Genomic DNA, 14,902 nt, shown 5'->3' with positions numbered 1-14,902 from the left:
CTCTCAGGAGAATAATATTCACAACATTTCATTCATTTCGTATATATTTCTCTCAGGAGAATATAGAAATGGGGGAAAATCAAATGATGAAATTGATTTTTGACATTACATCGTCATCGGATGGTCATCCAAGAGATTACCATCTTCCATTACATTGTCATGTAATGAAAGAAATGTAAGGCAAATCGCCTTGTATAATGATTAAAACCAATTAAGATCAAATGTCATGAATGAATATCGATGATAGACGCGACTGAGCACCCAGCACAAAGAAAATTGCTTTTAACTTTGAAATGTTTAAAAAACAATTATGAAGGAGGAAAAATGAGGTTTTGCTGACTGTGAAGACTTCCTTGTAAATATACTATGTAAATATGTGTCTTGACCATTGGCAGACAGAGGCGTCGATCCTGGGGGGGGGGGCAGGGGGGCGATCGCCCCACCAATGAAAATATTGGGGGGGCAAACATATCATTTTGCCCCCCCAATAATTCCGGATATGCATTAAAAAAAAACAAGATTGTAATGTTCGAGATTGAGATACACAACTCGTTCTTTATTTAAAATTGTGCTCAAAATGTCCGCTTTTCAGATTGGAATATAAAAATTTTCAGCTCGCGCTTCGCGCTCGCATCATTTCTGTAGCAAAAACCCATACTTTTCATGATTAAATTGGTGAATGTAAATGTCCCATTTTCAGTTCTAAGCCTCAAAAGAACTGCTTCAATTTGCAATCATCTTTTCTTGGATATATAGCTTGTTCTTTATCAAAAACGTCCAGTAAACTGTCATTTTTTCAGATCGAAATATCAAAATTTTCAGCTCGCGCTTCGCGCTCGCATCTATTCTCTTTTAGATACAAATCTTAATCATTGGTACCAAAAATGCTTAGAATATCAAGTTTTCAGCTCAGAATATAAAGAAATTTGAGCTCACTCTCGGCACTCGTACTATCTGTGTAGTGAGATACGTGTCTGTGTCTCATGAGTCATACATATATATAGATATATACATATGTGTGTGTGTGTGTGTGTATATATAATATATATATATATATATATATGTATGTGTGTGTGTGTGTGGGTGGGTGTTTTGTACGATCGAGCGCCTTTGGAACGTTAATGATTTCGCCCCCCCAATCTGAAAAATGGATCGACGCCCCTGTTGGCAGATGTAATAGAGTTTTTTTTCTTTTCATTTTCATATTTACGGGGAAGAAGCGAACTGCACCTATAGTCTGATAGAAGTAGCTCAAACGCACAGTAAATCTCCTGCCATATAGGTCCAAGATTGTCTTGATATATGATACATTTATATTAATATGTAAATATATATAGTAAATTTACATTTTAGAAACATTGTCATTTGCTCCTAATTGAAAAAAATGAATGTTTGGATGTGTACTGTAATCTTTGTGTTTCGGGGCAAAGTATATTAAAGTATGAAATCTTGTAAATAAGTAAATGCTTCTTTTAATGATTAACACCAATTAAGATCAAATGTATACAGTATATAATAATACGAAAAGACGCGACAGAACATACAGCACAAAGAAAAATGGATTTTGATTTCAAAATGTAAAGAAAATATTATTGAGGAAATATTACCGTAACGACCTTTTTACAATAGAAATATATTTTGTAATAATCACTGGCAAATGTATATAACAGTTTCTTTATTTCATTTTCCAACTATTTTTTGCCATACACCTATGTATTTCAGGATTGCCTTGATGTATCCTATATGATTTAAGAATATGACCATTTGATCTTAAATAAAGGAAAGATTATATGCTTGTAAGCATGGACAAAGTATGGTGGTATGAAATCTTGTAAATAGTATAGGTAGATGACACCAAAATACAGGCTAAGTTTGAATTTGGAGTCCCGTCACAGCTCATATATATGCGAGGTGGTTCAAAGGTCTAAATTTGTTCATTATATAATTATATGCATATTGGTTTCTGCACGATATTAAGTCCAATCAAATTGAATCGAATCGCGTTAAGCGGGGGCACCTGTGTCCTTTGGACAGTCAAATTTCTAGTTTTAATAGTGTTACTTAGATGTCTATATCTCGTGAAAACTTTATTGGCGGGAAAAATCAACATATATAATAAATATAATGAATTAATTGTATTAGTATTGATAATTGGGTTTTTATTTAATTTGCTTCTCCTTTGAGAAAAAAAGACAGTACCTGCATGGATATCAGATTAGAAGAAGGTTCAATCGACAAGATATGCTTAAGGATTTTTGTTGCAACTTACGATGTTTTAATACATTCGAATATTCATCTTGATAAAGTGATTTTCAGTAATTTAATTTCATGCACTTTTTAAAAATAAGTGTCTTTTTGTTTCATCCTCACCCCATAATGTTGTATATCTATATCGGTATCCATGCATACAGGGCCTGCTTTTTTATGTCATCAGATATGACGTGACCAAATCTTTTTTTATCAGACTTTCTAGCCTATTACAGAAAAAAATGGTTTAAAGCATTTTTATATCAATTTGATCTACATATTATTTCCTTCAATCTATTCCAGATTCAGCCAATGTGTGTCTATATTTTAGGGTTCATCCACTTCCCCCTGAAAATGGGAGAGGGGAGCAAGCCCCATCATAAGCGCCTCAGTACGCTATTGGCGCACAATAATGTGTGATGAGTTTCATTATGGGTTAAACAGAAATGTGACTACTACCTGATGTTTTGGAGAATGAATGTTCGTTTGGAGTAGGCATAATACGATTGGAATTGGAACCACATGATTGTAAAGTTTGAAATGGAATCATTAAAACATCTTTATTTCGCTATTAGTGAAATTTATGTGTGAAGTTTATCTTCTTTCTTTTTCAGTTCCCTTCACCATTAGAAAATGAATGTTTTATGGAGAATGAAACCCTTGAAACCAGTTGATTTCATATTGAAGAGAAAAAGCAAAGAAACATGTCAATGAAAGTGTGAGGAAGATTAAATGAATGATAAGAAGTTCCAAATGTTGAGATCAGACGCTGGGAACGCTATATTATGATCCTTCGATCCAATGGTAATTCAACCAAGATTATGATTGATGTCATACGCTACGATTTCTAATTTATCTAGTCTATGCGGCAAGATCAGGTGTTCTTGTCTACAAGGTTTCACAATATTATATTATGACTGGATATTGTTTTTCACATCATCATCAGAATGAGCAAATGGACCTAGCTACATGAACTAGAGTTGTAGGTCCATGGTTTTATTTAATATGAAGCGCCATCTACTGGGCCTAACAAGTTATCCTGGAGATATCACGACGGTACAAAAATCCACTCAAGCAAAGGAGGTAAGCTGGAGTTATTTTCTTTAGATTTAACAGTGCAATTGTTTTTATTGGTTTCAGTATGTGGAAAGCTGAGGGAATATTTTTTAAGGGAATTGGCAATCGTACCGTGAGATGAGGTTTGCGTTTGAGCTTTTAGTTAAAGTTAAGGCAAGAGTAAGGGAGTGAACGAATCAGATTCAGAGGCGGAGACGTGTGCCATCGGCATCGAGCTGGCCCCCCATTCCTTCCGCATGTGCCGTGTCGCGGCCTGGCTGGCCTAATCGTGAATGGATGTCATAACTCTCTCATTTATTGATGCGAGCATTGCCATTGCCATGCCCATGCCATGGCATGCCATTGGCATAGGGTGTGGTTCAAACTTGGCATTGGTTGAAGTTGATTGGAGTGAATGCCAGGGGGGTATCTATGTGTAAATAGTGGGACCACCACATATCGACCACCTCTTTTTAAACCGACCACATTGCGCGCATTAAAATTATTGCGTATTGCAAACGATATGCGCGGGAGAGTAGGAGCAGTGTTCATAGGAACGAAAAGAATTGATTTTACGAGAGTAAAAGAAGGGGGAAAAGATACAAATTTAGTAGAATTTATCAAAATTGTTTTGACTAGACCCGAAACCCGCCGAAAAACAGTTGTTCATACCAAGAAATCCGATAGTAACGGTTTCAGAACAAATTGTCAATCATCGAATCATGTGCCGGAGCTCGCAGTGGAAGTAGTGAGACGATCATTTAGCATTTTGACATCATAGAACTGATTTGGAAGAGTCAAAGTATTTCGCCACCGCGACAAGAATCGGCCGTAAACTTAGTGTATCGCGGGGTCGGTTTCAAAAGAAGGGGGCAAATGAGCAAATGTGAAATCGCTGTATTCGTTGTTCGCCGATATATGCGGATTGAATCGGAGTCGCCGATTGAAACATGAGAATCTCATCTGCTCAATTTTCTGCACAAATGAGACGAAAACTGGGTAAAACTGATAAATATTTTCGCAGATACAATGCTTAGAAAATTAGGTGGTCGATAAGGGGTAGTTCCAACCATACTAATATTAATTCAAAGGTTAAATCCACCCCAGGCCAGGGCCCAAATCCCAGAAAAAATGTTGACTTGAATCAATAGTAAAAAAATCAAGCATAATAGATCTAAAGTTAGATCTAAACTGAAAATTTCATATTAGTACTGTTACAGTGACATGCAAATGAGAAAGTCGATGATGTCCCTCACTATTTCTTTTGTTTTTTATTGTTTGAATCATTCTAGAATATTTCCATTTTTACAGATTTGACAATGATAACCAACTTGACTTAACCATAAAATGTTAACATAATATACAATTCCACATGTTCAGTGAGGAATAAAACTTTGTTATACAGGACAAAAAATGGGGAGAAAATTAGAATATTTCATGTAATAAATACAAAAGAAATAGTGAGTGACGTCATCGGTCAACTTATTTGCATGTTGTCCAGGATGTGCATATAACTGTTATGTGAAATAAAGGGAAGCTTAAAAATGTCGTAACTTTCTTATTTTACATCCGATTTTGATGAAATTTTTAGTGTTTTGCTTGTTGGATTTTTTCTCTTTTTATTTAAATCAAATTTTTGTTGGGGGGACTTAATCCACAAGCTGCTAGCACCAGCACCTTAAGGACGTTCCACAGTTAAAGTGAAATCCATGTCATTTTCACCAAACTTTGCACATAGATACTTTAGAACCTTAATATTCTAAATATGCAAAAATTAATATAGGTCCATGTGCTTGATTTTTTGCTATAGAGCTTTAAAATTCACCCAAATTGATGTTCTCAAGAATTGCGCATTCAAAAGAATTTGGCATTTTTAGACCGCCCAATATTACTACAATGAGTTTAAACCTCTATTACTCAGTCAAAATACATGAAAAAGTCATCAAATTTCGCAAGAGAGTTAATAATTGTATCGTTAGAATGGAGAATCTATTTATAGTGCTATTTGTTTGCAATTTTAAATTTAACAGCACTGTCAGTTCTTAAAAATGGCGTAAAAGATGACAAAATCCCAATCTAAAAAATGCAAATTTTCAGTAACAAACTACAAACGTACAATAAATGCTGCACTTTATTTAAAATCCATGTCATTTTCACAAAAATTTGCAGAGTTGTAGAGGAAGGTATACCTAAGAGGTACAAACATTAAAAAATAGGGGTTCATGTGCTTGTTTTTAAAGTATCAGCATTTTTATTAGAGCAAATGTGCTTTTTAAAACACCAAAAATGCGCCGAATGCTTAGTATCTATGTGAAGAAAAAATCAAAACCACTCTACCATTTAGTCAAACTCGGGGTAATATTCGTGATTCTTAGCAGCACTGCAGAGTAAAGTATTTTGAAATTGTAGAGAATATTTTTTTTAATGGTCCATGGAATAATTCCATTTTTTAGCTTCATGAAATAACGCATCGGATCTGCAGTTAAAGTGAAGAAGATGAGAAAAATCAGCTCATACCCGCAGCTAGTTAATCACCTGTTCATCCATTGTGACGTCAGCGCGCAGAGTGTAAACTATGCGCAGATCATAATGCGCACAAACATAACTGTGGAACGTCCTTAAATGATGTTTTGTTCACTTAATAAGACAAGCTAAGCTATTTTTCTCTGCAAATCCACAAAAAATTGTGATATTAGTTAAATTATGTTAGTGGTCTAAAACTAATAGGGCCTAACTTAAATGACAATTGCATTGAATCTTTTCTGTTTTTTTTATAATCAAAATCTAAAATTGTTTTATATCTTTGTGTGCCCCTATCTTGGTATTTTTTATTTATTTTTTTAAAGAGCCCTCTCTTTGAGGCTTACAATTCTAGTGATTAGATGACATTATCACAATTATTATTTAAAAATATCACCTATGTGGTTTTTTTAATTGCTTTTGAAGTGTGTGTTTTTCTTTTCATTTTTATTTTGTATTTTGACTGGGCATGCAAACAAAATACATTTTCATGGAAAGTGGAAAAACTTTCTGCTAAAATACATTTTGTTTATGCTCTGTAGATCATACTTGCTTTAGAGCATACAATTTAATGAATTGAATGAATTAACTACAGACACTTTTTTTCTGGGGGGGTTACCAAAACTGAAAATAGACTAAGTCTGTGCAGTGCTGTTCTTCACATACATGTTTATAATTTTATTTTTTAATCAATTCAGGTCAAAAATATTGAGAAAACATTCAGTTTAATTATCTTCAATATATACCTTAAGTTGCCTTTCTAAAGGTACAGACAGTAACATGTAATTGATTCATTAAAAAATCAGAATAAAAATGTCGAAAGCAATTCCATGGGGAGTGTAATTCGATTTTCTTTTTTTTTTCTTTATTTTACAGACTTCCTGAAGTTTAAAAAATGTCGGGTATCGACAAAGTGCTAGCATTGATTGTACAGAACAAAATTGCAGCTATACGGTTTGAGCTGGTTGACATCCATGGCATTGGGCACAGCAGGCTAATCACATCGAGGCACTTCAAAGACAAAGCTGTTCATGGCTCCAGTTTTGATCTCCTGGCCCTGATCTTAGACCCCAAAGGGAACAAGTTCTCTGATAGTGGCATATGCACTGAAGATGTCGATGCCATTGCTTATCCAGTCTACGAAACATTCCAGAACTTGGTTTGGTGTCAGAGTACTGCCAGGATCCTTGTAGAACCTACCATCAAAGGAGAATACATTCCGCAGTATCCAAGAAACAATGCAAGAAGGCTGCTGGACCGACTGGGAGAACAAGGGGTGTCTCTCTTCTCTTCATTTGTGCATGAGTTCTATCTAGTGGATGAGAAGACGGGGGAGCCAGCAGAGAAGAGCAACAACTATGGAGCCACAAGTAGACTTTGTAAGCTTGAGTCATTCATCAATCTTTTATTGGCATGTTTGCCAAGAGTTGGTGTTGATGTAGAGAGTATTGAAACATTGAATGCTCCTGGCCAAATCAGAGTCACCTACAAGTCGGCCTTTGGTGTTGGTTCAGCAGACAACGCCTATACCTTCAAGTCAACCGTGAAGGAATTAGCCAGCAGGAATGACTTTGTTGCAACCTTCATGACAAAGCCTTGGCCAGAACACAGAGGCAGCACGTCATACTTGTGTCACTCGCTCTGGAGTCTGCAAGAACATAAATGCATTGTCTTTGACTCGACAGGAGAAAATGGTTTGTCAAGCAAGTGTCAGAAATGGATTGCCGGCATCCTATCCCATTCCCAGGCTATAACAGCGCTAATGGCTCCAACGGTCAACTGCTATAGTCGCTTCGAGACAGCGCCAACATCCCTTGCCCCAAATAATTGTTCCTGGGGAATCAGTAACCGCACATGTGCTATTCGTGTGAAGATAGATGGTTCAAAGCGAACCATCATTGAAAATCGCATACCCTCTGGTGCAAGTAATCCTTATGTGGTACTGGCAGCAACAGTTGCAGCTGGTCTAGATGGGCTTCATACTGACATGCCTCTCAGAGCACCTACAGAAGGGAGTGCCTATGATCAAGGATATGACTTGCCAGAGCTTCCCCTATCTTTAGAGCAAGCTATGGAGGTCTTAGAGACAGATGAAGTGATTGTTGATGCACTGGGTAGAGACTTCATTAAATATTTCATTGCTGCAAAGAGGCATGAATGCAGTGAGGCACTTCGGGCCAAGAAAGTTGCAACAGTTGATTGTGAAACCTGGGAGCATAGCATGTATTTTGACACAGTCTAAATTTGCTTTTATCCATGTTAAAACTCATGTTAGGGTATTTTCACTATTTTGAAGATAAAAATGAATTGATATTGAAAAAAGTATTCTCGCAGAATTAAACAAAAATATATTGATAATGGATAATTTTTTCATCATATTCTTCCTAAATGTCATGGAATAAATTTCAAATATCACAATGATTACTTTAATCTTTCCCATACTTTTTGTTTATCTTTTGTCTCAAATTTCAAGTCCATACTGTATACTTTTAATTTATTCACTTAGGTACGATAGATTATTGATTGAGGTACCATTGATTACTTTTAGTTTTCCCTGCACGATGTTGATATACATGTATTTTTATTTACTCCTGATATTGTAGAATCTTTTGTTATAACAATTCATAATGACTCGCGGGTCACTGGAAGATATGCAGGTGTATATATATTTGTTCAGTTTACCCAGCTAAAATCATGGTTATTGTCATTTTATGTATTTTCAGTTCTTTGTATCCAAAACAAATTTGGTTTCTTCTGGTTATTTAATTAAAAAAAATAAACTGAAAAAATCCACCAAGATGATTTGAAAAACATGCAAGTAAGAATTTACAGTTCCTGGCAGTAAGACATTCACATGTTGGCTATGTTCATCATGGTCATGACATGAAGGAATCAAATATTTTAATTTTTACTCATTATTTAACAATACTGTATATGACTAAAGGTTTTCTCAAGATACAGGCAGCCCATGTGGATGTTGTTTAAAACTATGGTATACTATGAGTTTAGTCTACAACAATGAGTTATGGTTCACGCTGGAATTACAAGCTGCAGGGGGTCTGTGATATCAATTTCCTGTCATGAGGACACAAATGCAGTCATGTGGGCTAGCTTGGTTCTGTACTGTACATGTACATGTAGAACCCCTCTGCAGACCTGCCAACCAGTACGTTTTAGCCGTATTTAGTACGTTTTTGCAACCAAAATGCGGCAGTACGTTTTTTCTTTGAAAAATACGTTTTTTACTCAATAATAATTTATTGAGAAAAATAATCTCTATATGTCTATTTCATAAAATGTACACAAATATGGTTATTAGATCAATGTAATTTCAGGTAACTTGTTTTTTTTTTTCAATCATTTTGTTAAAACTAGGGTGAAGATATACACATGTTTTAATGTTTTTTTTTTTTCATCTGCAAGAGCAGTGCGCATTTTAGCTTGCATGCAGCTTGAGCGCTGCGATTAGCGAGTGCGCCAAGCATTTATTATGAAATACACTTTTTTGGGGAAAATACAGTTTTTTTATCACAATACAGTTTTTCATTCCCAGAGGTTGGCAGGTCTGCATATTTATCTCACACGGTAAAAATACTGATTTTTTTGTCAAAATACTGATTTGGGGGGATAAGAATACTGAAAATGCAAAATACAACTTGGCAGCTCTGCCTCTGTTATTTCAGAATATTGTTTGTGCAGAATGCAATTTACCTATATACCTGTATATGCAAGAGGCATGTGCTAAGTAATTCGAAATGAGCAACTACATGAAACTCATAATTTTAAACAAAGATTGTTATTGATAAAGAGGCTTTAATAGGAGGTAATAAAACCTCTTTATTTACTATCTATAATTGTCCGCGGCGGACTTCATTTGCATATTAGTGAGTCAGAAAGAAGAGATCGAGGGTACTTGTATTCCAGTTCATTGTGACTTAGCCGTGAACCAGAATAGCCTGGTGGTTGAGTCGCTGCCCGGCAAGCAGTAGATGACAGGCCACTGGTTCCAATTTTTTCTGACTAATGATTTTTATTACAGATCGAGCATGCAATCTTAAACACAGGAGTAATGCCAAAAAAAAAATTCACAAATTAAGAGTGTTATTGTTCCCCCTTCCATTATGCTTGTCATTGATGGCAGCATGGTAGGAAGAAATAACTTTGAGTTTTAAGGTTTTATTAAAAGACCGCAACTAAAACTTGAAATTCTGAAGCTCTAATGGGTCACTAAAGTATGCATGTACACATTATCTTTGATGTATTTTCATTGTTTATCCCCTCAAAAAAAAAATTGACTTTCATATCCTTTGTTCATAAAAAAACAGATTCTGAAAAATTCCACTGGACTGTTGAATGTGAGCCTTCAAGTAACTATCAAGCATACATTATAATTGAGTTGATTTATTTTTGTACGTGGGTATTATTCTGGATTTCTGTTTATGTGACATGTATCTGTATACAAAGTGCTGTATAATGCCATACGAGGAACTGCCAATGAGTGCCTGTAACCTTTAGTGATAAAGGGATTGTTGATTTGTGATCATATTTTAATCATATTTTTTAGTACTGAAATCACCAGACATTATGGGTGGTATTGACAGATCATGAACTATCAATCTCTTTATGGAATACAGTGTGTAGATCTATGGTAAGAGAGTACATCAGATTAATATTTTTTCCATGTCAGTCAATTTGTTGATTCAGCATTATAATTCAATAGAGTTAAAGTTTGTATAAATTCCAAATTATTAAAGTGTATTTAATGTTATTTTTTTATTTATTCATTTTTTTTTTACAGAAAATCATTTTGATTGATTGTGTGCTATTCAAGATTAGATAATAGAAATGTACCGGTAGATATGATAGTCGTCATCACGAAACTTGTATTTTTAATTATACTCTTATTAATTGTGTTTTTCACATTTTAATTTTAATGTGCTGAGATATAATGTAATTATTTTTTTACACAACTCAATCAGTGGTTGTTTTTAGTTGGGGGGGAGTTCTGCTTTTGTGTGAAAGTTTGTTGCACATTTTTATTTGTGAGAGAAAATTATATTCATGTAAAGTTTCTTTTCACACAATTTATAATAACTGTATACAGTATATGCTAATGTAATGAATAGAGGTGATGTTACTAAATTCGACCAGGTTATCAAGGTTGACAGAAAAAGAAAGATCAATTGTGTGAAATCTTGCATTTCAATTAGGCTTAATTTTAATGCAAGGTTGTTTTTTTTAAGGGGGAGACAACAACAGATGCATGAGAGTTTACTCACTATGCTAATTTCTCATTCCTCTCCAATATAAGATTGCTCTTACATGACACATTTACTATTTTCAGTAATTATTCTTTCAAAATAACAGTTTGCCATTGAATATGTGTATTAACTAACATATTTGTGGAATGGTGCCATTTTCCCCCATGGTTTGTAACAAACAGATATTATTAACTCTCGAGAAAAGTCATTTAAGTCCATTGCTGCTTCTGTTTTTAAATAGTAATCAAGAGGTTATACACACATGAATGCTGGTTTTGGCAAATTTACCATAAGTGTTTAGTATGGTGTATGAAAGTAATCTTCTCTCTATAGCACATTAGCTCAATAGACTTAAGTACTGTTTAGCTTACACTTATTTGTGGGCGTATGTATAGATTTACGTATATATGCTTTTAATGATAATGAAACCAAAACTTAAAAACCAATTTTGCACTTTTTGTATTCACTATTTGTCAGTGACAGATTTAATGTGTCTTATGTAGTAACTTTGAGTATTGTATGAAGTACTTCTGTGCTGCAAACCACTAACATATATTTCTGTAATTAATAATATCTTACAATGAATTTCACTGTGTTTGTTTTCTGAGTGTGTCTTTGATTTGATTTATAGATTGGTCTTGGTTAAAGTTGGTTTACACCACTTGAAATGAATTTTGAAGGCAGTATTTTTCTTACATTCGGGCATGATTGAGTAGAATTTAGAATAAAATTTAAAAAGCATATGTAATGAATCTGGTTGGAAAATTAACAAAATTGATGCATTTTAAAGTTATGCATTATTTTAGTGAAACAGCTGTATGCGTGTCATATGCATTGAAATATTGTTTCTCTTCATATTTTGTATTCTATTATGTGAATGAACTTAGAATTCATGTGATTTTCTGCTCCAAAAATGTATAAAAAAAAGGAGAAGATAAGATTGACTATTAAGTACTGGAATATTGTATGTAGTTATGTTACATAAAAGAAATTCATGACATGAGTCACATGACACATCATCATCTCACTCATTGCATTTTCATATTAACCTGCAAATAAAAACATGAGCACCTGCAAATAACATAATAATGAACTTTGTTAACTTTTCATCTGATTTTACGAAATTTTATCAGCATTTGCTCATTTGATTAATTTATCATATTGTTATAAGTTTGGATTGCCCCATGACAATGATACCTGGATTTATTAATCGCTTTTTGCCAGAGGATACAAAGCACTGCTTTTACCGCGGTGTTAGCTGTCCTGCCCATACAGGCACTCTAGCATTCAAGGAATTTCTTCCTATCGGGGTACCCATTCACCTCACCTGGGTTGAGTGCAGCACAATGTTAAATTTCTTGCTGAAGGAAAACAACGCTATGACTGGGATCGAACCCACGTCTCTCAGATTGAAAGATGAGAGTCATAAGTTACCACTAGACCGAAATGCCCCCTTATATGAAAGTTTGGCAACTGACATGGCAGTATGTGAAAGGAGGGGGGGGTGTAACTTGTAAGGGAGAAGTCTCCCCTCCCCCATGAAAGTTTGACAACCATGTGCAATCACAATTAGGTAAAATTCACCATATTTTTTATTTTGAGTCATAATCGGTTTGAAAAAAAAACCTTTTTTCTTGCTTGTGAAGTCTATATTGTAGATTCTATGGAAACTTATATCTACTTGATGAGATGGCAAGATATCTCACAAAAATTTACATTGCCATGTTGACTGATTGGCATCATTATGTCCACATGGCGAGATAGGCCTATGTTATCTTTTCATATGTTGACCGATGAAAAGTTACATGTCGTCATGCATGGTGACATAAATTATTGTTAATTTTATTTGGTAAGATAAATTATGTTGTAAACATATCATACGATTTTTTATAAGTCGACTTGACAAGATAAAATATCTCGCCATCTTGTTTATTGGTACTTAATATGTTCTGTAGGATTTTTAACAAAATATGAAGGAAGGGATGGAAGAAAGGGGAAGAGGGAGATGGGGAGCTGATGAAAATAAGAAAAGGAGTAAAATTTACTTGGATGGAGAAATGAAGAACATATAAGGAAAAAAAAGAATATGAGGAAGGGAGAGAGGGAGAGGAAGAAGAACATAAGAAAGGAGAATATACTTAAAGGTCAAGTCCACCCTAGAAAATGTTGATATAAATAGAGAAAAATCAAACTAGCATAAAGCTGAAAATTCCATCAAAATCGGATGTAAAATAAGAAAGTTATGACATTTTAAAGTTTCGCCCCTTTTTCACAAAACAATTAATATATGCACAACTCAGTGACATGCAAATGAGACAGTCGATGATGTCCCTCACTATTTCTTTTGTTTTTTATTGTTCGAATTATACGATATTTCCTTTTTTACAGATTTGGCAATCGGGACCAACTTGACTGAACCATATAGTATTAAACAATGCTTATTCCACATGTTCAGGGTGGAATTAATCGTTATTTCACTTGACAATGCAGAGAAAATGAGAATATTCCATATTTCATATAATAAAATACAAAAGAAATAGTGAGTGGATGACATCATCAGTCTCCTCGTTTGCATACCGACCAGGATGTGCATATAGCTGTTCTAAGAAATTAAGCGAAACTTTATCACTTCCTTATTTCATATCCGATTTTGATGAAATTTTCAGTGTTATGCTTGTTGGATTTTTTATCTTTTTATTCAAATTAACTTTCTCTTGGAATGGACTTGTCCTTTAATAGAAAGAGGGAGGAGGAGATCGGAGGAAGAAGAACACATCAAGAAAGAGGGGGTGGGACTAAAACATATGGATCAAGAGGAGGGACGGGAAAGGGGACGTGAAAAAAAAAATGATAATGAGAGAGAAGAAGGGGGAGATGAAAGAATAAGAATGTACAGGGAAATAATTAGGGTCTGGACGTCTTTTTCCTGCATGAGAACAAATGAGGGAACTCAAAATTGAAGGAAGAAACTATGGATATGCAGCGGCGTAACAGGGGTCGGGGGGGGGGGGGGGCAGCCAAAAATTTCCCGGTCATATCATGGTATGAACAGGGGTAATGGTGTAATGAGGCGACGATTTTAAGAGGGCCATACATTGCGTATCAGGCAGAATTTATCTTTTAAAAAGAAAGTTGCGAGCGAAGCGAGCAAAAATCTTGACATTTTTAATACAAAAATCCAATTTTGTGATAGATTTTGACATGATATCCAGAGAATAATATATTTCACTTTCCTCTCTTTCCATTCCTTTTTTTGTGGTCTGTATGCCACTGTGAACAGTGAAGTAGCGTGAAGAGTAAAAAAACGTGAGGCGCAGTATGGCGCATGTGCCAAAAAGCTGCTTAATATAAGTCTCGAGCGAGCGAAGCGAACGAGAATAAAAATCATATTTTCATGAAAATTTAACATTGAGATAGTTTTTGACATATTCAGTAAATAAAATCATATCCTACACTTTTCCTTTGCTTTTCTTTCCTCCTTTTTTTTTCTTGGTTGTAGAACTTTTTGGGACCATGGCCCAACCCTTCCATACTCATATACGGCAGTGCTATGCGGTTGGGGGCCGTCTGGAGCCCCCGGAACCTCTTATCAAAACCATTTAAACCTTGCAGATTGCCGCTATTTTTAATCAAATCGCGGGTATATACAGAATATAGCTTTTACACAACACATTTATTCAACCCAGTTGAACCAAATATTTTGAGGGGGCAAAACATAGCAATGTGGCAAAATTTGTAAAAGCGCCAGCGGGCAAAGCGAGCTGAAAAAAATGCCTATTGAAATTAAATTTTGATTATGTGATAGATATCCATTATAT

General features: G+C 34.8%; 1 protein-coding gene across 1 annotated transcript; it reads left to right on the top strand.

The window, feature by feature from the left end:
- Nucleotides 1–3,247: 3,247 nt before the first annotated feature.
- On the top strand, nucleotides 3,248–11,674 carry LOC129273584 (lengsin-like). The gene is made up of 2 exons (XM_054910640.2): nucleotides 3,248–3,330; nucleotides 6,700–11,674. Exon 2 carries the CDS (start codon nucleotides 6,719–6,721, stop codon nucleotides 8,063–8,065), a length of 1,347 nt encoding a protein of 448 aa, XP_054766615.2. The 5' UTR covers nucleotides 3,248–3,330; nucleotides 6,700–6,718; the 3' UTR covers nucleotides 8,066–11,674.
- The last annotated feature ends 3,228 nt before the right edge of the window (nucleotides 11,675–14,902 follow it).

Source organism: Lytechinus pictus, chromosome 12 (assembly GCF_037042905.1).
Source record: "Lytechinus pictus isolate F3 Inbred chromosome 12, Lp3.0, whole genome shotgun sequence".
NCBI lineage: Eukaryota > Metazoa > Echinodermata > Echinoidea > Temnopleuroida > Toxopneustidae > Lytechinus > Lytechinus pictus.
Note: the sequence above shows the minus strand (reverse complement) of the source record. Positions and strands in the feature narration are given on the sequence as shown.